Source organism: Puma concolor, chromosome C1 (genome assembly GCF_028749965.1).
Source record: "Puma concolor isolate L17-30 chromosome C1, mPumCon1.1.hap2, whole genome shotgun sequence".
Taxonomy (NCBI): Eukaryota; Metazoa; Chordata; class Mammalia; order Carnivora; family Felidae; genus Puma; species Puma concolor.
In genome coordinates, this window is record NC_141674.1 from 898,049 (window position 1) to 922,500 (window position 24,452).

At 54.3% G+C, this 24,452-nt stretch overlaps 2 protein-coding genes and 1 long non-coding RNA gene across 6 annotated transcripts in view; 2 read left to right on the forward strand and 1 right to left on the reverse strand.

Annotated features, from left to right (window-relative positions):
- Nucleotides 1–1,359, reverse strand: part of CFAP74 (cilia and flagella associated protein 74) — a 66,519-nt gene extending 65,160 nt beyond the window's left edge. For both annotated transcript variants that reach the window (XR_015254368.1, XM_086715411.1), the window contains exon 1: nucleotides 1,246–1,359. The gene's annotated coding sequence lies outside the window, so the exon portion shown is untranslated. The remainder of the gene's footprint in view (nucleotides 1–1,245) is intronic.
- On the forward strand, nucleotides 1,348–11,246 carry LOC147577709 (uncharacterized). The gene is made up of 2 exons (XR_015254370.1): nucleotides 1,348–1,571; nucleotides 10,979–11,246. It is a non-coding gene; the product is annotated as an uncharacterized LOC147577709 (long non-coding RNA).
- Nucleotides 11,247–15,303: 4,057 nt separating this feature from the next.
- The window catches only part of GABRD (gamma-aminobutyric acid type A receptor subunit delta), a 9,360-nt gene continuing 211 nt past the window's right edge, over nucleotides 15,304–24,452 (forward strand). The window contains exons 1-9 of one of the 3 annotated variants that reach the window (XM_086715412.1): nucleotides 15,304–15,482; nucleotides 20,100–20,212; nucleotides 20,509–20,576; nucleotides 20,672–20,892; nucleotides 21,636–21,718; nucleotides 22,160–22,297; nucleotides 22,974–23,129; nucleotides 23,364–23,575; nucleotides 23,881–24,452. The exon at nucleotides 23,881–24,452 is cut by the window's right edge and continues 211 nt beyond it. In XM_086715412.1, coding sequence (XP_086571538.1) covers nucleotides 15,415–15,482; nucleotides 20,100–20,212; nucleotides 20,509–20,576; nucleotides 20,672–20,892; nucleotides 21,636–21,718; nucleotides 22,160–22,297; nucleotides 22,974–23,129; nucleotides 23,364–23,575; nucleotides 23,881–24,180 — 1,359 coding nt within the window. In that variant the 5' untranslated portion in view covers nucleotides 15,304–15,414 and the 3' untranslated portion in view covers nucleotides 24,181–24,452. Of the gene's footprint in view, nucleotides 15,483–15,789; nucleotides 16,100–19,504; nucleotides 20,213–20,508; nucleotides 20,577–20,671; nucleotides 20,893–21,635; nucleotides 21,719–22,159; nucleotides 22,298–22,973; nucleotides 23,130–23,363; nucleotides 23,576–23,880 lie in introns of those variants that run through there. The other 2 variants (XM_086715413.1, XM_025912284.2) reach the window with 2 other exon arrangements.

The window sequence follows — 24,452 nt, forward strand, 5'->3', positions numbered from 1 at the left end:
AGAGCTTTCTACAAAGTCACTGCCTGCAGCCATCAAAGGTGCCAGGGTCATGGGGGCCAAAGAAAGGCTGGGGAATGCTGTGGACCGAAAGACACCGAACAAACACTAAGTCGCTATGATGACCGAGTGCTGTGTGACGTCCCAGACTGAGTCCTTTTGCTTTTGTGACTTTACGGGATCAACTGTCAAAATGTGCTTGACTGGGCTGAGGACCAGCAGTAGTGACACATCCATGTGACTCTCTTGACCTTGATGGTCATGTGGACCATGGTCATGCCCGAGAGGGCCCTTGCAGGTAGGAAATGCTCAAAAGTACGGTGGTGGTGATAAAGCTTCATGCAAGCTACTCATTCTCAAATGCTTCAGGAAAAGGAAGATTGTTGGTGTTCAACTTGCAACTTTTATGCCAACTTGGGGTTGTTTCAAAATTGAAAAAGAATATACACCGTATCATTCCATTTATATGAAGTTTAACAACATGTGGAATTTAATCATATTGCTTAGGAATGCACACATAGGTGGGACACCTAGAGAAAAGCAAGGGAGTTAGACTCACAAACCAGCTCATGGTCCTGGGGGGAGGTCTGCCAGGCAGGAGAGGGGTGGGTTGACTTGTGCAGTGCTAACACGCTTTTATTTCTGGACTTGGGGGGTCGCCACCGATGTTCACTTTAAAACCAATGTGTACGCTGTGCGCATGAATTTCCGCACGGCTCACCCGCAGAGTGAGTGCGGGAGTCTTCCGAGCTGCTGCAGACCAGACTGGGGCCTGCTCACGTGCTCGGCGCCCAGGCCCCACCTGCCCCCCACCTGCCCCCTCACTTGCTCGGCACCTGCTCCTCATCTGTCCCTCACCTAATAAGTGCCCAGTCCCCACCTGCTCCTCACCTGCTCAGTGCCCAGTCCTTGCACACGTTCAAGGAAGGCTCGCTCAAGCCAAAACTGCGAGCGGATAAACGAGTATCCGCTGGTGGACGACGTCGGAGCGGAGGCCCTCCCGCTTCCCAGACCCGGTTATCCTTTGCAGAACCGAGTCGGGAGGCCCTGGGGACTCCGCAGGGCGCCCTCCTACCCCGCCCGAGGTCCCCTCACCGCCGCGGCGGAGGCGCGGCGACCACACGCGGCGGGCGCGCACCGTCGGGCGCAGGGCCCCCGAGACCCGCCGCAGCAGGCGCCGGCCCGGCAGGACTTGGGCGGCGAGGGCGCTGGGCCGCGTCCGAGGAGCTACGCGGCGGACGGACCCACCTCTCTGCCGACCGGAGCGGGTCGGAACGGCGCGCACGGCGGCTCCTCCGAAGCTCCGCGTCGGCGGCGTCGGCGGCGGGAGGCTCCATGGCAACGGGCGGCCCCACGCGGCGGGGGAGCTCGCGCGCCGCACGCAACCCCCGTTCTCGCGATGGTTCTGTCCGGCGCGCCCCGCGCAAGCGCAGTGCGCCCGGGATGCAGGCCGCGTGCGGAGGGGCTCGGAGAGGACTGCGCGGCCGGGAGGACCGGACCCGACGCCGGGTCGGCGCTCCGGGTTTGGCCCAAGGCGACCTAAGTTCGGACGGGCTGTCAACCCTAAAAACTAGGTGTGTTCACGTAAAATCGGCATTTGCCCTGCTTTGCGCAAGGAGGGTGGGGGGGAGCGGGCACAACGTGCCGGCTGCGCTGGAGCGGAATCGAGCCTCGCCTCGCTCCCCCCCTTCCCCCGTCCCCCGAGGCCCGGGGTCGCCGTTATACCGTAACTCCTGCCCGCCTTTCCTGTCAGGCGACCTGCCTGGCGCGGGAGTGTGTGTGACGAAGGGCACCTCCCGCCAGGCCACGCCGGGGGCGTCCGGCCACCCGAGGGCGTGGGTGCACCTCTGCCTTTGCAGAGACTTGCATGTGACTTGCAAGGTGGCTGGCCCCGCTAGCCGCGTGCTGGCTTTGACCCCTGCCTCCTGGTGCCACAGTGAGGTCCAGGAAGTCCTTTAAGTTTGTGCAGGGAAGACGATCCATCAGGGCCACCAAGCCTCGCAAAAAGCGCAGCAAAGGTGGGAACGGTGGGAGCCAGCCGGTGGCAGCACGCTCCTGCGCCCTCATCGCCCGCTGGTGTTGGCCAGGGCTTCTCCCTGCTCAGAGTGAGGGACCTCGGGGAGACCGAGGTCACCGTATCAGCCCCCGGTGGTAGCCCCTTTACCAGAAATTCTACTTCTCTTCCCCACCCACGCACATGGCGACATGGCGGGGCTTCTTTCTCCCCAGCTTTGCCTTTCTGGGCCTTTCCACATTAACCATCAATACACTTTCTACTGTAGAAGGAAAGGGGAGCAAAGACTGGAAACACTCCAGTGTTCACCAGTAGGAGCTGCGGGAAGAAGGTGTCGGGAAGGTGTGCAGCCGCGCCCTGGAGCAGCTGTGAAAGACTGCTCCCATGTTCTGTCCCAGAGTGGCCTTCAGAACGTATTGTTAAGAAAGATAATAATAAAGTTGCAGAACAGCGTGTATGGTATTTTACTAAGAAGGGGTAGAAGCAATAAGAATGTACGTGGCTATTTTCCTATCTTGAAAAGTAACGTACAAACGGTTACCCACAAGGGTCAGGAAGGTGAGGTGTGTGCAGAAACTAGATTTCTCCACGTGTGCTTGTCCCTTTGGCTTTGGAACTGTGTAATGACAAAGCCAAAAGTAAATCAATTCCTAAAAATCGGAAGCAAAATGAAACAAATGATCCTAACGGTATGTCAGGTTGGGGGCTTAACCACACAGAAAATAATTCAAGTGACATTAAAACCCAACACTTTGTACGTAAGTAGCTGCAAAGAAATGGCAGCTGCAAAGAAGTCTCAAACTGAGCAAAAAGAGCTGCAAAGAAATCTCAAACTGTTTGCATTAATCCTGGTCTTGGTAATAATATTGCCGTTGCTATTTTGGAATTGTGTGAAGTGGGATAGAGCAATTAAGTAGTGTGGTTAATATTAGGAGCCAATAAGGGCACCTGGGTGGCTCAGTAGGTTGAGCCTCCAACTTTGGCTCAGGTCAGGATCTCGCAGTTTGTGAATTCGAGCCCCACGTCAGGCTCTGTGCTGACAGCTCAGAGCCTGGAGCCTGTTTTGGATTCTGTGTCTCCCTCTCTCTCCCCCTTCCCTGCTCATGCTCTGTCTCTACCTCTCAAAATTGAATAAACGTTAAAAAAAATTTTTTGTAAATATTAGATGCTTTTAAATATCAATGCTTTTAGCTTGAGAGAAGAGATGGAAAATAAGTTAAAAACCTGTAATCTTGGATTTCAATGGGAAATATTAGTATGACTTAATATCTTTTAAAAATGTATTTCTTAGTTCTATCCACTGGAAAGGTCTAGAACTGTCCAATATGGTAGCCACTGGACACATGTGGCTATTTAAATTGAAAATTAAATTAAAAAGGGGAGCCTGGGTGGCTCAGTCGGTTAAGCGTCCGACTTTGGCTCAGGTCATGATCTCACGGTTGGTGAGTTTGATCCCTGTGTCAGGCTCTGTGCTGACAGCTCAGAGCCTAGAGCCTGTTTCAGATTCTGTGTGTGTGTGTCTCTCTCTCTGCCCCTCCCCCACTCACAGTCTGTCTCTCAAAAATGAATAAATTAAAAAAATTTTTTAAATTAATTAAAATTAAATACTTGAACAGACATCTTTACACCAATGTTCATAGCAGTGTTATTCATAATAGCCAAAAGGTGGAAACGACCCAAATGTCCATCAGTGGAAGAATGGAAAAACAAAATGTGATATGTATATATAGATATAATAGACTATTTAGCCATAAAAAGAAAGGAAATTCTGACACATACAACATGGGTAAACTTTGAAGACATTATGCTGAGTGAAAAAAGCCAGACACAAAAGAAGAAATATTGTTTGATTTCACTTCTATGAGGTACATGGAGTAGTCAAATTCGGAGAGACAGGAAGTAAAGCAGTGGTTGCTTTACTGTGCGGCGGGGGTGGGTGTGAAATGGGGAGTTAGTGTTTAATGGGGCAGAGTTTCAGTTTGGGAAAATGGAAGGGTTTTGGCCACGGGCAGTGGTGATGCTTGCAAATAATGTGAATGTGCACAATGTTGTGACCTGTACACTTAAAAGTGGTTAAAAAGGTAACATTTATGTCATGTATATTTTACTGTAAGAGAAACATTTCAATTAAATAACATTAAGAATTCCATTTCTTGGTTTCAAGCGTTCAATAGCCCCGTGTGGCTAGTAGCTGCTATATTAGGGCAGATATAAAAAGTTCTCATTGTTCTCCCGGGCTGCACTGGTCTAAAAACAAACCAATTCAGGACAAGCGAGCACTCTTAGCACCCAGATTGTTGTCCCTGCATGCCATTTCCCACCAAAACAAACCATAGCTTCATAGGAAGATGACTGATTTCAGACCTGAGGCAGAAAGCACACATGATGGGGGTGCCTGGGGGGGCTCCGTTGGTTAAGCATCTGACTCTTGATTTCGACTCAGGTCATGATCTCCCGGTTTGTGGGTTTGAGCCCTGTGTTGGGCTCTGTGCAGACAGTGCGGAGCCTGCTTTGGGATTCCAGACTGCCCCTCCCCCCTTGCACAGGCACTGTCTTTCCCTCATAATAAATAAATAAACATCAAAAAAAAAAAAAAAAACCACACAAGATGGTCCTGGAGCCTCTTGTCAACAGAAAGCAAGGAAATTATCAGTGAGACTAGCATTGCATCAGAGGATTCGCTAGCCGGAGGCGCTCCCACTAGCCAAAGTAAGGACAATTTGAGTATCAAAAAGAAAAGTAAATGTAACAGATTGAAGCATGGCAAATGTGTTAATATCCATGAGCGCATTAAAAAAATAAAATCTTCATTGATCATCTTTGACAGATGCTAGGATACTAAGTGACTATTCTGTGGTAGCAGCCAGCCATGGAGGAGGCTCCACTCTGATCTCCCTTCCAGAGAGAATTTTTATTCAACTGCTAGGAGTGCAGCTGGCTGCCCGCCAGGTTCAGTACGCTGAGTTCACTCTCTTTCTGGGTCGTCTCTGGTCAGAGATGGAGCATGGCGGGGGCTCTAGGTGGACCATACCCATCAACCCGGGACTCCTCTAATGGACAATCTCTGCGCCAAAGTTCCTCCAACCCCTTCCTTTGGGTTGGCCCAAACTTCGCTAGATTTGCACTAGAGTTAGATTCTCTCTGCCCGATCCTACTTCTTCCCACTTTCCATTCACAGGCTTCAGATCAGTATTGCAGTCTGCCGACTTCCTCGGCCCAATTTCACTCCCCACCCCCACTCCTGATCTTTCATAGCCATGAGCCCCCAATGAATCTCTTGCATTCTGAATGGCATCTCACGGTATGCTTACTAGAGGACCCAAATTAACAGGGTTGGTAGCAGCAATGGTCTGAGAAAGTAGATGGTGAGGCGGGGATTTGTAACTAGATCACTCGCTGCCCAGCTGGTAGTGAGCAGCTCATCCCGCATAGTGTGTGGACGCCTTGAACAAGGAGGCAGCCCACTGGCAACATTTTCACCAGGAATAAATTGGGAGAAGAGTGGTTAGTACAGTGACTGAGAAGGATGTCTGTTTGGGAGGGTGACAGAGACATGCAAGCACGATGATCTCGCTGATGCTGACTGGCACTGGCACCCCGTCCAGGGATCTGAGAAGTTGGAGACAGTTAACAACCGAAAGTAAGTGTATTGGCACCAAATGCAAAGGTGACAAAAGCAAAAATGAACAAGTGGGACTATATCAAACTAAACACCGTCTGCACAGCAAAGGAAGCCATCCACAAAATAAAAAGCAGCCTATGGAATGGGAGACAATATTGGCAAATCATGTATCTGGTAAAGCATTAATGTCCAAAATATATAAAGAACTCACACAACTCAATAGCAAAAAATCCAAACAATCCAACTAAGAAATGGGCAGAGTACATTTGCAGCAACGTGGATGGAACTGGAGTATATTATGCTAAGTGAAATAAGTCGGTCAGAAAAGACAGATAGATGATTTCACTCGTGTGGATTTTGAGAAACTTAACAGATGATCGTAGGGGAATGGAAGGAAAAATAAGATACAAACAGAGAGGGAGGGAAACCATAAGAGATTCTTAAATACAGAGACACTGAGAGTTGATGTGGGTGGGAGGTTGGGAGGGTGGGAAAAATGGGTGATGGGCATTGAGGAGAGCACTTGTTGGAATGACCACTGGGTGTTTGTCTGTAAGTGATGAATTATGGGAATCTACTCCTGAAGCCAAAACTACACTGTATGTTAACCATTTGACGATTAAAAAAAAAAAAAATGAGCAGAGTATTTGAATAGACATTGTCCCAAGGAAAACAAAGACATACAGACGTCCAACAGGTACATTGAAAGATGCTCAATGTCACTAATCATTGGGGAAATGCAAATCAAAACCACACTGAGATATCCCCTCACACCTGTTAGAATGGCTACTATCAAACAGACAAGAATTAACAAGAGTTGGCGAGGACGTAGAGAAAACGGAATCCTTGTGCACTTTGGTGGACATGTAAATCGATGCAAGCACTATGGAAAACAGCATGAAGTTTCCTCAAAAAATTAAAAATAGAGCTGCCTTGAATCTCACTCAAGGTAGCTTTGCAATGCCAAGGTCAGGGTCCTGGTTGGGAAAACCTTGACACATCCGATGAGTATATCTGGGTGGATGCCCCTAAAGGTTTTGGCTCCTCAGACTTTTCTGAAACTTTAGAGCCTGCAACGGTTGCTCACCCCTAACTAGGAAGAGCTAGCGTTCCCTTACGGGAAGATTCTGTAGAGGCTTCGAAAACAAGACAACAAGGTCCCTTTCAATATCTGCACCCCCCACCCCCTCCTGGTTGCCAGCCGGACAACTGGGGAAAAGTCGTAGCATAGCCTCATTAAATCAATGCTGGGCCTGATAAGAGAGAAAGGGGTGTGAAAATTAGTAGCAGAAAAAATCGCTAAAATGTAGCTGGGAGGTTATGCAGGGGGCGCTCTCAGGCCCTACCACTCCTCATCAACTGCTCACCCAAGAAGAGAGGGACCCTGCGGGTGGATGCTACTTCAGGCTACTCCACCTGCAGGAAGAAAGGCTTTACTTATCACCCCAGCAACAGCCCAGCCAATGAGAGACGATCGCAAGTCCAGCCGATGAGAGACTAACAAGCCCAGCCAGTGGGAGACTCTCACAGCCCAGCCAATGAGAAGACACTTCACTTCAAACTCCTAGTTTGCTCCCCTGGACCTTTTGCCTATAACCGCCGGCCCAACTTACCTTCCCCCTCTTTGCTCTTTAAAAGAGTCCGCCTCCCCTTTGCTCTTTGGACTCACCAGTGGTTTTGCTGTAGTTTGCTTGCCCACGTGGCAATTCTCTTTTATTCCCCGATAAACCTATCTTTTGCTGGTAAGGTAACTGGAAGTTTTATTTTTAAGGCTAACAGGGGCCATCTGCCAAAGGAGCTGCGAGAATGAGCCATGGAATGGATTTTGAAGGTGCTTGATCAGGGGGCCAAACACGCGACTATAAAAGGGAGAGTTTGTTGACGTAAGGCATTCTCTCAGGATATGGATTTAATACCCTGGCAAGGACCCCAGGGGATAGGAAACTTGCTGCCAAAGTGGCTGAAAATCTTCCAAACTTGATGAAAACAATAAGCCCACAGATCCAAGAAGCTCAACAAACCTCAAGCAGAATAAATATAGGAAAATCGCACCAGGGCACATCATAATCAAATTGATGAAAATGAGAATTAAAGAAAAACTCTTTAGAACGCTCAGAGAAAAAAATGCATTGCATACAGAGCAACAAAGTGACGTCAATAATCTTTTTGAGTGAGAGCAACCACACCATCCAGGGACAATGGGGCAACAACTCGAAGACACTGAGAGAAAAGAAGAAAAACAAATAAAAACCACTGACCATTGAAACTTCTGTACTCAGAACAGCTTTGAAAAGTGAAAGCAAGTTTATGGCATGTGAATTATATGGCAATAAAGCTGTTATTTAAAAAAAAAATTTAAACTATGGCAAGCTTCTGCTTTTGACTGAGATGGCGTAACAGAGACAGATTTACCTTCCTGCCTGAAACAACTAAGAAACTGAACAAAATATGTATATACAAAGTGACATCAGCTGTCAGGTTTTTGGACACCAGGGAATTAAGGACAATGATCCCTGAGAGATGGGAGCAAGTTAGGTGAGCCCTTTGGGGATCCCCACTTCTTGCCTGGAGAAAGCTCCCAGGCCACTTAGAAAAGGGGGGCCCAGGTGGAGCATGAGCTATAAGGGAAAATTGACAAAATGGATTTCATCAAGATTAAAAACTTTGTGGTGCCTTGGTGGCTCAGTCGGTTAAATGTCCAGCTCTTGATTGCGGCTCAGGTCAAGGTTTGTGAGTTGGACTCTTCAGACAGTGCAGGGCCTGCTTGGGATACTGTCTCTCCCTCTCTGCCCCTACCCTGCTCGTGCTCTCTCTGTCTCAAAATACATACATACATACATACATACATACATACCCAACCTTTACCTCTTGAAAGAATAGTTGCAAAAAATGAATAGACAATGGGACACCTGGGTGGCTCAGTCACTTGGGCATCTGACTCTTGATTTTGGCTCAAGTCATGATCCCAGGGTCGTGAGATTGAGCCCCGTGTCAGGCTCTGCATTGAATGTGGAGCGTGCTTGAGATTCTCTGTCTCTGCCCCTCCCCACCCTGCTTGCTTGCATGTGTGCATGCACTCTCTCTCTGTCGAAAGAAAGAAAGAAAGAAAGAAAGAAAGAAAGAAAGAAAGAAAGAAAGAAAGAAAGAAAGAAAGAGGAAGAGGAAAAATGAATAGATAAGCTCAGACTGGGAGGAAGTATTTGCAAAACATACATCCAACAAAGCACTTGTATCTACAATATACAAAGAACTCTTACAACTCAATAAGAAGACCAACGATCTCATTTTTAAATCTTGACAAAAGATTTGAAGAAGCACATGAAGAGATGCTCAGTGTTAACAGTCATTAAGAAAATGCACATTAAACCCACAATGAGATGTCTCTACATAGTTACAAAAATGGCCAAAATTAAAGACTCCTAAGCACATGTGGATAGGGAAGCAGAGCATCTGAAAATCTTACCCCTCGCTGGTGGGAATACAAAATGGTACAGCCACACCAATATAGATTGGTAGTTTCTCATAAACATACATTCCCCTTAAGATCCCACAATCCTAGAAGTAGGTATTTATTCCAAGAAAATGAGAATGTGTGACCACTCAAAGACTTGCACTTGAGCATTCAAAGCAGCTGTATTCCAAATGGACGAAAACTGGGTACAGCCCGAATGTCCATCAGCAGGTGGGTGGAGGCAAACTGGGGTATATTCATACAAAGGAACACTCCTCAGCAATAAAACAATAAACATCAAATCCACACTACTATGTGGGTGAATCTCAAACATTGTACTAAGTGAAAGAAGTCTGCTTTGTTACTACTGTGCTAGGAATTCATGCTGTGTGACAAATGGCCACGGACAGGGTGGATAAAACAGCACAGTTATCACCCAGCTTTTGTAGGTCGGGGTCCCAGCTCTGTCTCTCACAAAGCTATGACTAAGATATTGGCCAGGGCCACAGTCATCTAGAGGTTTGTCAGCTCTGTTGGACCAGGGGCTGACAGTCCCCCGTTCCCGGCCCGCTGAGCCTCTTGCCATATCGGCTTTCAACATGGCTGCTGGCTTCGTCAAAGTGAGCAAATAGAGTGCCAGCTAGACCCAAGTCACAGTTTTTTTACAAGCTGATCCTGGGAGTGATGTTTCGTCACTGTTGACCTATCACTGAAACAAGTCCATGGATGCGGGTCCCATGCCAGGGAGGGGGTTGCCCAGTATCAGGAGGCATGGATCGCTTAGGCGACTGCCACCACCGACCTCATGCTGTGGGGTGCCATTTATATTATACTTTAGAAAAACAAAACTAGAGTGACAGAAAGCAGACGCTAGTGGTCACTTGGGACCAGGGCCGGGGGGAGATTGACCGCAAAGGGGCAGGAGGGAACATTTTAAGCTGGTGGAAAGGTGTAATGTCTTGATCGAGATGGTGGCTATGCAATCCTACGCACAGCTCAAAACCCATAAAATTGTATACTTAAAGTTGGTGCGTTTTATTATATGTAAATTGTATGTCAACAAAACTGATGGAAAATGAAATAAAATGAAACAGAACCTAGATCCAGGCCACAACCCCACAGGCCATGCCTGACCTGACCTGGAGCCCCCTCGCCTTACTTGCCTCCCCTCCCTCACATCTTCTGTCACAGCCCGCACTGGCCTGACTTTGTCTCTTTTTGAACTTGCTGGCTCATTCCAGCCTCAGGACCTTTGCATTTTCTTTCTTTCTTTCTTTCTTTCTTTCTTTCTTTCTTTCTTTCTTTCTTTCTTTCTTTCTTTCTTTCTTTCTTTCTTTCTTTCTTTCTTTCTTCTTTCTTTCTTTTAATTAAAAAAAACTTTAAAGTAATCTCTACACTCAATGTGGGGCTCAAACACACAACCCAGAGACCAAGAGTTGCACATCCACTGACTGAGCCAGCCAGGCACCCCAGGACCTTTGCATTTTCTATTCTCTACCTAGAGCACTTACCTGGGCCTTGATGTGGCTGGCTTTTGCTCCAAGAGGGATAGGATATAATTCAAGTTTCAGCTAAAATGTTACCTCACCACAAGGTCTTTCCTGACTGCCCTAACTGTCCCCCTTCACAGCAGGCATTTCATCCTTCACAATGGTTTGTTCGTTTACTAATGGTCCGTCTTCCACCCTCTAGAAGGGGAGCTCAGTGGGATCGGGACCTTTTATATCTTCTTCGCACCCAACATCTAGACGAATACTTGGCATGCAGCAGGCTGGATAATCCTACTAATATTGGCTAAATGAACATTGATCTGTGTGTGGGGTTTTCTTGAGGAAGTTTGATGAAGGTAATTGAATATTAAGTATAAAAAAGATTACTGTTTTTATTTTTCCAGCGTCCTGTCCAGAGGACCAGCACGGAGGACCAGCGAGAGGTGAGGGAAGCACAGTGTCTTCCTGTCACAGAGTTCGGGGGGCAGCCTCACCCCAGCTGCCAGCGGGACCCCCTTCTCCCCAGCGGCTCCCCGAGAGTTTCTATGTGGTTGATTCCGTGTGGCTCTATCCCAAGTGGAAAGTTTTCCCCACTGGACTGACTGCCTTTGTTGTTAGGAATGCTAATTTGTGTTTAATGTTTGCTGCCACGTGAAAGAATTCAAATCACTACTTTGTTTTTTTGAGAGACAGTGAGTGGGGGGAGGGGCTGAGAGGGAGGGAGAGAGACAGAATCCCAAGCAGGCTCCATGCTGTCAGTGCAGAGCCCGATTCGGGGCTCGATCCCACAAACTGTGAGATCATGACCTGAACTGAAATCAGGAGTCAGACATTTTACTGACTGAGCCACGTAGGCATCCCCAAATCACTGCTTTAAAAAATACAAAATAGAAGAATAGAATTCTGACTTCTCCACATTAAATATGACCAGGTTTTTTTTAAGTTTATTTATTTTGACAGAGAGAAAGCATGAGTGGGCAGAGAGGGAGGGAGAAAGAAAATCCCAAGCAGGCTCTGCACTGTCAGCACAGAGCCTGAGGCAGGGCTCGAACCCACAAACTGTGAGATCGTGACCTGAGCTGAAGTTAGATGCTTAACCTACTGAGCCACCCAGGTGCCCCTAAACGTGACCAATTGTACTTGCGTGTCTATTTAACTCGTGTAGAAAACATTCTGAGTGGCCAAGTTCGATTGTGCATTGGTTCTCAGGGCCGTGATTACTGAGAACAGCATCCCAGCTAAGCCCTGTTTCCTGTGGGCCCGTCCTCTGTCTAAGCAGACAGACGACCTCAGGCGACTGCAAGTAGTTTGCTTTTGATCTTTTCTGCCAAGTTTCCTCAGCTTCTCAAATGAATAGATTCCATCTGAAAATCATAGCGTTAATAATTACATCCTGAGCTCGAGAAAATTCTTCTGTGTCCCTGCCATTTCTCTATTTGGTGCATTTTTCCCCAGGAAAATAATAAAGCAACCTCACAAATATATCAGGCAGGGATTTTAAATTTAGCTAGTGCTGTTTCCCCTCCCGGATCCCTATGACTCACCTCTACCTCCCGGGGCCCATCCTGCTGCCAGGATGGGTTCAGGCCAGCTCTCCGCCCAAGCTGCAGACTTAGTGCCGTCCCTTCCCTTTTGCTGTGAGCACCCGGCAAAGTGATTACCCAAAAGGTAAATAATACAAAAAAGCTGCAGGCCGATGATTTCAAGAACCAAATAGACCAGCAGACCACACTTTTGTGGCTTTTCTAGATGCAGCCTAGGGCATTGGTGTGCTCTGTCCCAGGGAAGTGTTGCCCGTGACTCCCGGGGACTAAGGAGACGGTTTCCATACCTTCCAGGGCCGAATGCATGATTGTCCTGCTCAGTGCCATATGGGGAGAGCATGACACCTCCCTGCACTAAACAGGAGAAAGAGACAGACGTCACTGCCCTGAGCTTGAAAACAGAGGGCTCTGCATGGGTCCTGCCTGACGGAGAGGTCACCATGTCGAAGGGAGGTCATGGACAAGTTAAGTAGATGTGCAGGGATCAAATGCGTTAGGTTTGAAATTTGAGTTTCTCTTTTATCTTCATTCCTGTGGTCTGGCACCAGGCCTCCTGTTCTGTGCTCTTGGTGGTACCAAGAAAGGGGCTGGGGCTGTCGGGGCGTCTGGGGAAACAGCACAGACCTCATCTGAAACAGAGAGCCTTCCACTGGGGGAGACCTCTTCTTACGGATTTTGAGTTTCATCAGAGTCGTACTTGGAGGGTGGGTTCTCCCCCCCCCCACCCCATAACAGGCATGGAATTAACCCAGGGAGTAACCTACATATTTTCCAGAGAAGGGAGGTGGCCTGACCCAGACCTCTGACTCGGGGAGCATTTCCTGAATCCTCCAAGGGAGGGGAGAAGTAGGCTGTTTCCATTTCACAGGTGTGGATGATGTTATAGTCTGGGGCTCGCCTCAGCCAGGCCGGTGGCTGGCCAACACAGAACCAAGGGCCTGTTTCCTGACCTTTGGTGGGGCTGCCCTGCATTGGCTCTCTGTTCTGGGGCAGCTGGAGCTTGTCTGAATGGGGCTGAGAATGAAAAAGGGGGGGCACTACCCGGTTACATCCAGAAGTGGCCAGAAGCTAATTTTTAAAAAACTTGAAGCAGGAATAATGAAAATCCCCATTCTTCAGATCCAAACAGACCAATCAGGGGCAATGGAGAACTAGAATGAAGCTTGCAGACTCTGGGGAAGAAATTAAGCGTTTCGACTGAAGGTCACTAAATATCCTGGTTACTCCGGACAGAGCTGCTTCTAGAGAGATCTGCGGGAGGTGCACCATACGGCAGGTGGCAGGTCGGGTGTGTGCCCGCCACTTCCTTCCCTCTTTCTCTATTCACGGCTTTGAAACATGCTTGCCTCCAGGGCTCGAGGAAGATGAGGCGATTTGGTGAGAAAACAGCCAGAGCTATGGCTAAAATACCCGTCCAGTACAGCTTTGCAGTGGAAGGTTTAAGGTTAATTCTATGCCTCAGGTAATAGAGGCAAGTGAAGAAAATAGCGATAGAGTCTGGTTCACCTTGAACTAATTGAATCAAGTGATTCAAGGTTAACACTATTTCTCAGAGGCTGTCAGCCCCTGGACCTTCTCAAATGCAGAAAGGGCTGTGTGGGTGAGCCCCGCCTGGCTGCCTGACCAGCACAGAGATCAAGGCTTGGGACTGAAAGGCAGAAACCCTGAGCAGCAGAGGTGCTGCTGACCAGGCTCATTTTGCAGGCTTTTGGAGACTCTGAGCCTGTGTCCTTTCCCACATTTATTAAGCACTTGTTATGTGCCAGAGGCTTAGACATGAGGGGTTCTGTGAGGAAACAAGCAGATAAGATCCCTGTTCCGGTGGGGGAGTCATAACAGTGCCAGTGGGTGCTCACAGCCCGTGCTCTGTGCCAGGCCGTCCTCTGGACACTTTGTGAGGGATGAACTCCTTACTCTCCCAAAACGTGTGCAGAAGGACACCCAGGAATGAGGCCAGGAGGCCCCAAGACTTGTCCAGAGCACACGCACATATGTGCAGCGTGTGGTCATTCTGGGATAAGTGCTTCCATACCCAAAGAGGGCTGGCACAGCCCTACAGGGAGGCGTTCACGCTCAGACCTGACTGGCTCTCTTCGGGCCTGTTCCTGGCTTCAGGATAGAAAGCTGGGAACCAGCCCCATCCTTGGACACTTGGCACTCAAGACTGTGCTGGAAATTCCCAGCAGCAAAGCCCTTTCTCCTTGCCCCTTTCTGGCCAGCGTCTGCAGTCATGGGAGCAGACTTAATGCCCTCTGGGACAAGTTTGCCCGTCCTTAGTGTTTTCATGGGAATTCACTTTCTGTTGTCAGTTGATATGGAGTCCAGAAGTGAATAAATGAGACCCAACAGAGGTTAAAGTTTGTGATGTCTTTTGAGGGAAACTGCGCACAACTTCTGTTGGAAAGAATTCAAATAGAGAATGCTTAGGGCCTTGACTTCCTCAGCGCTTCGCGGGCCGCAGAGGGCAGATGTCACCTTCCTTACAGCCCAGCCATCTGCAGTGCCCTTCCAGAGGCGGGCACAGGTGTGACGGAGCCTGACCAGGCGGGACAGAGAAGTCGCTGCATCCTGTGACCAGGACCTCAGCCAGAGGAGCAGCCGCACTGTCCCCCACCCCCCCACTTCCCTCCCCGTCAGGCCGACCCAGTGGGGGCAGTGGTCGCTCGGGCTCTGGCTCTGCCGCGAGTGTGAGGGGCTTGGAAGGAGCTGAGGGTTGGAGGGCGGGGGGTCTCTCCCAGTAGCCGGTAAGGCGCAGGAACGCTAGCCCCCTCCCCGCACCCGCCAAGTCTCCGGGACCTGTGACCCCCACGAACAGCCCCGGGACGAGGTTCACCGCGCCCGTCTGTCTGCAGGCGCCTGGCCAGGCAGCGGGAGGCTGCGACCAAGCGGGTCGTGGGCCTGGGTCGCCTCCCTGGCAGCGGTGGTGCGACGGGGAGTGCGGGACTCCCCCTCCCCGGGCCCGGAGCGCGGCCCGCCAGGGAGGGGGGCGCGGCCAGGCCGGGCGGGAGCCCGAGGCGGGGCAGGGCTGCGTGGCCCAGGGGCGGGGAGGAATCGGCGCGGCTCCCAAGTGCGGCGGGGGCGCGGCGGCAGGTGGGGGCGGACGGGCGGGGCGGCCCGGTTCGGGGCGGGGCGGGCTCCGGGCTCCGCGCTCGGTCCGCCCTCGCGCCCGCGCCGCGCGCCCTCCCCGCTCCCCGCCCCGCCTGTGCCGCTGCCGCGGCCGCCGGGAAGAACTTCGCGAGCGCCCGCGACCGGCCGGACCCCGGCGCCGCCCCCGGTCCCCGCCGAGCGCCGAGGCCATGGACGCGCTGGCCTGGCTGCTGCCCCCGCTCCTGATGCTCTGCGCGCAGCAGCACCGCGGCGCCAGGTGAGCGAGCCGGGTCCGCGCGGCGCCCGGGGCCGCCCTCGGTCTTCCTCCCCGCCCCCACCCCGTCTACCCCCGTCTTCACCTCCCCCGTCGACTCCAGTCTTCGTCTCCCCTCTCCCCGCGAGCACCCCACCCCCACCCCATGTCCCCCGCGGGCCCCTAGCTTCGGACTCACCGCTGCCCTTGGGGCCGCCCCCGGGTGCTGTCCGCCGTCCCGGTGCTGAACCGGCGCCGCCGAGCTGCGCGCGGACGTGGGAGCCGCTCCCAATTCCCGCCCCCCCCCCCCCGCCCCGGTGCCTGGGCTCGCGTGGGGTCCTCGGCCCCAGCGGCACCTGGCCGGTCCCTGGCTGCTGGTGCCCCTCCAGGCGCGGGCTGAGCGCTCGGCGCGGCACGAGCTGCAGGGAGGAAGACAGGAACCATCCCGCGGACACGGGGGAGGAGGCTCCCCTTCCCCATGGGAGCCGAGCTGCACAGACACGCTTCCGCTGCAGCCCGCAGGGCTGGGGGGACGGCATGAGGGCTGTGTGTGGTCGCTAGAAAGTTCGGGCCCAGGACGCTGTGGAGTCTCCTTCCAGGGGCCATTTCAAATGGCAGCCACTCAACTCTGGAGCATGCAGGTGGGAAGGAGCGAGCTGCCTCTGGGGGTGGGGGGCGGTGAGGGGGTGGAGGACAGAGAAGACTCAGGATTTCTAACTGCTGGGGGAGGGGAGGAGGGCTCTGTCTCCCCAAGGAAGGAAAAGGCTAAGAAGGAGGGTCCCCATGGATTGTGGCTTCCTCCCTTTGGCTTCTAGGGACCAGTAGGGTCCCCAACGCCTTCTCTGTTCTCTGGGGACTTGAAATGGGCTCCAGGTAGTCTGGCATCCCATGGCCATATGCCCGCCACCTTCCTGGGAGTTGTGAGGGCCCTTTTTGAAAATCATCTTAGTGCATGGGCTGCAGACAACCAGAGCAAATACAGCACACCCCTCTGCCCCCCAGCATTCCGGACTTCTGGGCAATCAATTGCTGTCAAAGGCCTTAGAAACTGGAAATGGTTGAACATCAGCCTGTGTTTGGGCTGTAGGCACTCAGGCAGCATGTGACACGGAGGTGGGGGGATGTGGTCAGAATGTCCTTGTTTGTGGGGGGGGGGCAGAGCCAGGAAGGTCTGAGTCTGGCCATAGGGTGGTCATCGTGCCGAAGGTCACAGGCAATGTTGATCTGCCCCTGTCCTCGGAAGGCTTCATTCTCTTATCCAGCTCCATGGCCCTTTTCCCTTTTCCTACTTCAAGGTAAGGGGAAGGGCAAAGCATTGAGGCGTGGCCGTGGATGTATGTGCTGGAGGCCTGGGATCAGCTGTTGGTCCAGCATAGCCACGTAGCTGTGATTCTGGAGTCCAAGCTGCTCTGAACCTCAAAGCCTCAGCCCAAGTTTGACACCAAAACTCATTTGGTGGCCAAGCCTGTTCTGCTCTGACGTGAAGCTCACTCACCCTACTTTTGGGACCTGTTTGTACTTTCCTGCTGGGAAATTCTCCAGACCACCCCCGCCCCCATCCCAAGTCCATATGTACATTATATCGCCTTTCTAAAAACTGAAACATCCTGGTCTCTGTCCCACATCTGGCTTGGAAGTGGGGGTAACGGCTGTGCCCGTCTGCCCGTGCAGGAAGGCTGGAAGGCTGTGGCCCCGGCTGGAAGGAGAGCCTCTGGGCTTTTTGGGCCTTGGCGGGCGACCTTCAGACAGTGCAGTGCTGTCAATCTGGTGCCTCCTCCCCTGCCAGCTTCCTGTCCCTTCACCCTCCACTCCAGAAGCAGGTCAGCACCCTCCTTTCCCTCGGTCTCCAGGTCCTCACATCCGGAGTGGTAGGGGGACAGGAGATGCCTGTCCTGGCTGCCGCTGCTCAGGTCACATCCTGGGCTTCCCAGCAGGAAAGTCTCGGTGGGTTAGAATAAATGTGCTGTGCAGCGTTTGTGGGTTGGGTCAAAACTGTGCCTTCCCTGAGTCTGAAGACCCACTCATGTGGCAGGGGCCCGAGCTTGCCGGCTGCACACCCTCGTGGGTGGCCCTCTGGATTGCTGGCACCTCCACCTCCCTGGAGAAGCTGTGTGTGTGGCTCCTGCTTTGCTAGCTCACCGTGCGACTGTCGTGCTGTTCCTCTTATCCTTGGTAACTGAAGGGCCAGCGCAGCTAGTGCTGCTCCAAGAGTAGAGTTGCCAGGGACTGTGGGCTTGTGTGTGCATGCTGGAAGGGTCCTTGCAGGGAGGAGGGCCCCACCGCCTTGCTCAGCTGCACCCACCTTTCCTCTCTGGCCCCAGGGGCACGGACAAGTGACAAGGGTGGGCTTGTTTACTCAAGGGGCCAGTCGAGGGAGGGAGACCTGATGGCGCCCGAGCAGCCGCCGCCAGTGTTTCATGGTGCCCACTTCACCCCAGGAGTTTGAGCATGTGTCTCTGAGTTTCTCTGTCTGCACAACGGGAGCCCCCACCCTAGGCCATCTTGGGTTTCAAGGCGACCAGATGAGGCAGAACCTCTCCCCCAAGGTGCTGATCAGAGGCACCACGACCTCCCCCCACATAGAGTGTGTGCCCCGTCCACTCCTTTACCTGCTCACCTAAACCGTGCGAGGAAAGCAGGGCTCTCCAGCACCCGGGCTAGCATTAGTACATCCTCCTTGGATGGCCCTCGGCATCTCTTCACAGCTGGAAAAATGAACAGCCCCTGTGCTAGGTGAGAAGTGACACGGGGCAGGGAGTCCGTTCCCTTCACACCTCCTGGGGGTGGCGAAGTCTAGGAAGTCCACTGGCATCCTGCCACGTCAAGGTGAGCTTTGTGGCCGGGGGCTTACCTGTGGCCTTGCCTTGTGCCTGGGAGTGGGCATGGGACCCAGCTGAGGGAAGGGGCGCCTGCCTGTGCCACCACCCTGAGGCTGGGGAAGGATGGTATGTCTCCCGACAGCTCTGTTCCCGGCAGGCGAGCCGCTGCAGCAAGATGGCAGCTGGGCCAGTCCAAAAATAAAACCTAATTCGAGTCCCTTTACGTCTGATCGTCAGGGTGACCTCCATGTGCACTTTTCATTGTGCTTTACTTGGGTCCAGGACTTCATTCAGTTCCTCCTTATACTTTGTTAGCAAATCACCGGCCCTACCCTCACCCTGGACCAGACCGGGACGTTGCCTAGAGGCCCTAAGGTGGTCCTACGGGATAGGTCAGGGGTTTGTGAGTGTCCTTAGCTAGGGAGCTCCTGGTTCAAGTTTGGCCTTCTTCCAAGGACCAGCGTGTGGGACAGAGGAGGGGCTGGGTGCCCAGCTGCTGGTGCTTCCCTAACCCAGGCAGCCTTCCAGGTGTTTGAGAACCCACCTGTGAGTTCAGCGTCATTACAGATAACACAAGAGAGTCATTCTTGAATGCCCCCCTCACTTTCTGCCTGACTGTGGATGGGCCTTGCCCTGTGGGCGGGAGGGGGTGGCTGTGTGGCTTCCTGGGGCCTGCAGTAACAAGTGACCACAGGCTAGGGGGCTTAATAGACATTTATTCCTTCCCAGCTCTGGAGGCCAGAAGCCCAAGATCAAGTCCGAGGGCAGGGTTGGTTCCTTCCGGAGGGTTCTGGGGGAGGATCCATTCCATGCTTCTCTCCAGCCCTTGGTGTCCCCTGGCTTGTGGCTGCATGTCTCTGGTCGCTGCCTCTGTTGTCACATGTCCTTCTCCCTGTGCGTCTGCTTTCTCTTCTTACAAGGACACCACTCATTGGATTGAGGGCCACCCCAATCAAGCGTGGTATCATCTTAACTAATTATAGCCCAATTTCCAAATAAGGTCCCATTCTGAGGTTCTGGGTGGACGTGAGTTTTGGGTGACCCGGTTCACCCCAGGACAGGTAAGCGCAAGGAGGGGTGGGTGGGTGGACTGGGGGGGGGGGGCTTTGGGCAGTCTGGTGTGTACAGGCCACAAGATGCCACGTGTGGAACGCCGCTGCAGCCCTGCCAGAGACGACCAGCACAGGCTGTCATTTGGACTAGTCTGTGACCCACTCTGGGGTCAGGCTAAGCCTCAGGAGCACATGACAACTGGGGATCACTGCCGCCAGGGCTGGGCCTGCCTGGAAAGGCACAGAGAGCAGGAGGTCGGCTCCAGCGTCCCCATGGGCCCTCAGCCTTGGCCTGGGTCAGGTGTGGGACCTCACCCATCCCCTCCTTCTCTCTGTTCTCACCTTCCTGGTCACGCAGCTCTTCTCCCAGGTCACCTCCTGCAGGACACTTTGCCATCAGAGGCTGAAAGGGGGGCCATGTGCCTTGTCAGGGTCCTCCAAGGCTCTTCATCCAGAGTCCCCAGGGGCGGGGGCTCTGGGCTGGCCACCCTCCTCGAACCCGTTGTGGAGGGAGGCTGGGGACTCTGTGTGACCTGGAAGGCTCACTCAAGGCTAGGTGGGCCGGCGGAAGCTGAGCAGAGGCTGGTGGGTGAGGTGGAAGAGTCCTGGGGCTCCTCGTTTCTGGCAGGATTCACTGGGACTGGCCAGGTCCAGCCTGGAGGGGCTCTCGCCGTGGTCTCCCCCGCCCACCCCTGGCTTAGGTGCCGAGGAAGGGAGCTGGGCTCCGTCCCTGGCACCCTGCCTGTGACCAGTGGGCCTTGCGTTTCCAGAGCAATGAATGATATTGGGGACTATGTTGGTTCCAATCTGGAGATATCCTGGCTTCCCAACCTGGATGGCTTGATAGAGGGCTATGCTCGCAACTTCCGGCCTGGCATTGGAGGTGAGGGCGGCCAGTGGGGGCACGGGGGAGTCTCCTGCGTCCGGCTGTGGGGGTGAGCCCTGCCGGCCCTGGGCTGGCTCCCTCAAGGGGTGCGTCTGTGGTCCCCAGGGCATGTGTCACACCTCGACGGTAGCCCCCCGCCCCCAGGAGACAGCTGGGAAGGTGGGTCTTCTCAGAAGGGTCTTGTGGCAGACTCTCTCCAACATGGTCTTCCCTGCAAAACCCTGGCTGACCCCTGTCCTGCCTGCCTGGGCTTGCACTGGGTGGGGAGCCTGGCTTCAGCCTCTTCCCTGCAGGGCCTCCTGTGAACGTGGCCCTCGCCATCGAGGTGGCCAGCATCGACCACATCTCAGAGGTGAACATGGTAGGTGCTGGTCAGCCTCCACCCACCCCTGGCTGTGGGCCCCCACGAGAGGAGCGGGGCTGACGGCCAGTGTCCCTTCCCGCCTCCCACTGCAGGAATACACCATGACCGTGTTCCTGCACCAGAGCTGGCGGGACAGCAGGCTGGCCTACAACCACACCAACGAGACCCTGGGCCTGGACAGCCGCTTCGTGGACAAGCTGTGGCTCCCGGACACCTTCATTGTGAATGCCAAGTCCGCCTGGTTCCACGACGTGACCGTGGAGAACAAGCTTATCCGGCTGCAGCCTGACGGGGTGATCCTGTACAGCATCCGGTGAGCCCTGGACCGGCCCCCCCAAGATGCTCAGACGGGAGCCCGGATGGGTCGTCCGTCCTCTGGCGGCGCCCCATACCGCCTGGTAATGGCAGCTGCAGAGGCGGCCGCGGGAAGAAGCCCACGGATGCAGCTCTGTGGCCAACACGGTGGCTTTTGGTTTTTCACTTGGGGGTGAAATTCACATAACATACAATTCACCATTTGAACGTGAAGGATCCAGTGGCATTTAGCACGTTCTCAGTGTTGTGCAAACATCCCGTCTGGCTCCAGAAGGTCTCATTCCCCAGGAAGGAGACCCCACGCCCATTAGTGCTCGCTCTCCATCCGTCCGCCCGCCCCACCGACCTCACCTTCCGGATAAAGTGAATCATACAGCGCGTGACCTTCTGTGTCTGCCTTCTGTCCTTTACCCAGCACAGTGTTTTTGAGGGTCATGGTGTTTACCGGGATGTCATTTCTGTTTACGGCCGAGTAACCTTCCACCACATGGTATCCACTCATCCGTCCGTGGACACCGGACCGTTTCCACTTTTTTGGCTATTGTGTGTTGAGCTGTCCCGAACATACATGTGCATGTATGAATATGTGTTTTCTGACCTGTGCCTTTTAAAAACAGAGTTAGCGGCCAACATTTTAAAAACCAGGAGATTAAAAAAATCTGGGGGGTGGGGCAGGAGGACCTCAGGATTTCGGGAGCTGGCCTCGCTCCTGGAGGCCTCACCAGCATGTTGTCTGGGCAGAATCACCTCCACGGTGGCCTGCGACATGGACCTGGCCAAATACCCCATGGACGAGCAAGAGTGCATGCTGCATCTGGAGAGCTGTGAGTGCCCCTCCGGGGCCGGGCAGGGGGCTCTGCTCGGCAACTGTGCTGCGGGGGGAGAGGGGACTCGGGCCGCCAGGGACCTTTGCAGCCGGCCTGGCTCGGGGACAGGGAAGCATCTGGGATAGGACTTGTGGAGCGAGGAGCCTGGGCTGAAGAGAAGGCAGAGAGGGAGCTGGAAGGCCTGGGCGGCCCGACCCTCTTCCCACGGGTCACAGACGGGTGTGCAGCCCAGACAAGGCATGTATTTGTGTCATCGAGCCAGCGTAACAGCCCCTGCGAGTCGCCTAGAGATGGCGGCCTGCCCTTTCTCCAGCTCTCCTGGTCCTGTCTGCCTGCCGGAGGTTGGGCATGGCCACAGCCCTTCTCGACCCTGGCTGGGTGTCCTGTGCTGTCCCCTGCCCCCTGTGCCGGGGGACACCACCTGGGGCTCTCCTGCAGATGGCTACTCATCCGAGGACATCGTGTACTACTGGTCTGAGAACCAGGAGCAGATCCACGGGCTGAACAAGCTGCAGCTGGCCCAGTTCACCATCACCAGCTACCACTTTGCCACGGAGCTCATGAACTTCAAATCGGGTAACGCGGCTTCTCGCGGCCTCTTCTTGGGAGCCTGGCTCGCGGTCTTCTAGCACTTTTAACCAAGCCGTTAGTTGGCTCTGAGGACCCCCTGAGGATGCCCCTGGAAAAGCACTGATGGGCACAGGCTGCACCCGACCGAGGGACTCAGGGCGCCACAGTGCAGATATGGGTCAGGCTCTCTCTGCCTTTTTCCTCGGTCCTTGGTTGCTTCCTGCAGGCTCTCAGTGCTTGCGGTTTGGGGGGGACACGAAGGGTGTGGGGCTCACCTGGGGCTGCCTTTGTCCTGACCCCTCCTGCCCCTTCCCAGCTCCTACTGCCTGCTCATTGGTGCCAGCCAGCCCAGCTGGCTCTTTCCTTTCGCTTGGCTGGGCTCCAGGGAGGGCTGGAAGAGCTGGCCACACTCCGGGAGAGTGCCCTGGGCCAGTGCAGCACTGGGATCTTTCTCCTCTCCTGCCTCCGGGTGGCCCTGCCTCTCTCCCAGGACAAGGCCCAGGGCACGGGAGACTCCTGATCCATCAGGCTGTGTGGGGAAAGTGGGGAAGGCAGGGGTGTGAGGCTTGAAGTGGTGCCCCCCTCTGTGCCTGCCAAGCCCTCCTCTCCACCCGCACCCCCTGCCCCCCGGTGCCACAGTGTGTGGTGGGTCAGGTCCCAGCAGGGAGTGTTTCTCCCGCAGCTGGTCAGTTCCCTCGGCTCAGCCTGCATTTCCATCTCCGGAGGAATCGGGGCGTCTACATCATCCAGTCCTACATGCCCTCCATCCTCCTAGTTGCCATGTCCTGGGTCTCCTTCTGGATCAGCCAGGCAGCGGTGCCCGCCAGGGTGTCTCTAGGTACGGGGCCCTGACCTTTCCTCCGAGGGAGCTGGTGAAAGGGCGGGAGCCCAGAAGCAGGACGCCAACCCTGCTCCCCATGAGCCCATGTTTTGCTTTCCAGCCCCTTGTTCCAAGCCAGTGGCCAGCCAGGCCTGGTCACAAGAGTCTGAATTTCACTTGGGCTTGGGGCAGGGGTGGGGAGGGCAGGGAGGTGGCAGGGGCCCCAGCAATGACACCACCCATTCCCGGCAGGCATTACCACGGTGCTGACCATGACCACGCTGATGGTGAGTGCCCGCTCTTCCCTCCCGCGGGCCTCGGCCATCAAGGCGCTGGACGTGTACTTCTGGATCTGCTATGTCTTCGTGTTTGCTGCGTTGGTGGAGTATGCCTTTGCCCACTTCAATGCTGACTACCGGAAGAAGCAAAAGGCCAAGGTCAAGGCCACAGAGCAGAGAACAGAGGTGAGGCTGAGCCTGTGGGCGCTCTTGTGTTCAGCACCAAGGACAGCCCCCCATGCCCTCCACACACACACCCCCGCCACCGACACAGAGGGGCAGTGCTGGTGGGGCCACTCTTCCCGGGACCGACTCAGGACCCTCTGCCTACTGCTCTGGGGGGTTCGCTTGCAGCCCCCGGGCACAGGAGAGCAGGCCCTGCCTGCTGCTGCTCACGGCGACACTTGCCGAGGGACTCAGCCGTGGCCCGGGTGGGGGGTCCTGGAGCGGAGCCCGCCCTTGGCTCAGCCCTGCCCCGTCCCCCTGTGCAGATGGACGTGAAGAATGCCATTGTGCTCTTCTCCTTGTCGGCCGCTGGCGTCACCCAGGAGTTGGCAGTGTCCCGCCGGCCCTGCCGCACGCCTGGGAACCTCATGGGCACCTACAGGTGTGTGGAGATGGAGACGGGGGAGGCCAAGAAGCGGGGCGGGCGCCGCTCGGGGGGCCAGGGAGGCCTCCGTGGGCTTTTTAAGCCCATCGACGCAGACACCATCGACATCTACGCCCGCGCAGTGTTCCCTGCTGCCTTCGTGGCGGTCAATGTCGTCTACTGGGCAGCCTACACCATGTGAGGCTGCAGGTACCTATCCTGGATAGGCTGCTTCACCTATCCTGGAGCCCACGGCCACCGGGCGAAAGGCTCTCGGGTGGATCTGCCCCCTCTGCCTGTTTCGAAGGGGGCGTGACAACAGGCCGCGTGAAACAAGAGGAAAGCCTCGGCCTCCCTAAGTACCCCAGGCGCTGTCCCCACCATCACCTGGAAGACCACCCGGGGCTCTCCCACGCACCTCTCCTGCAGACCCCCGGCCCAGCTCCCCCTTAGCGGCAGGGTCCACCTGACCCA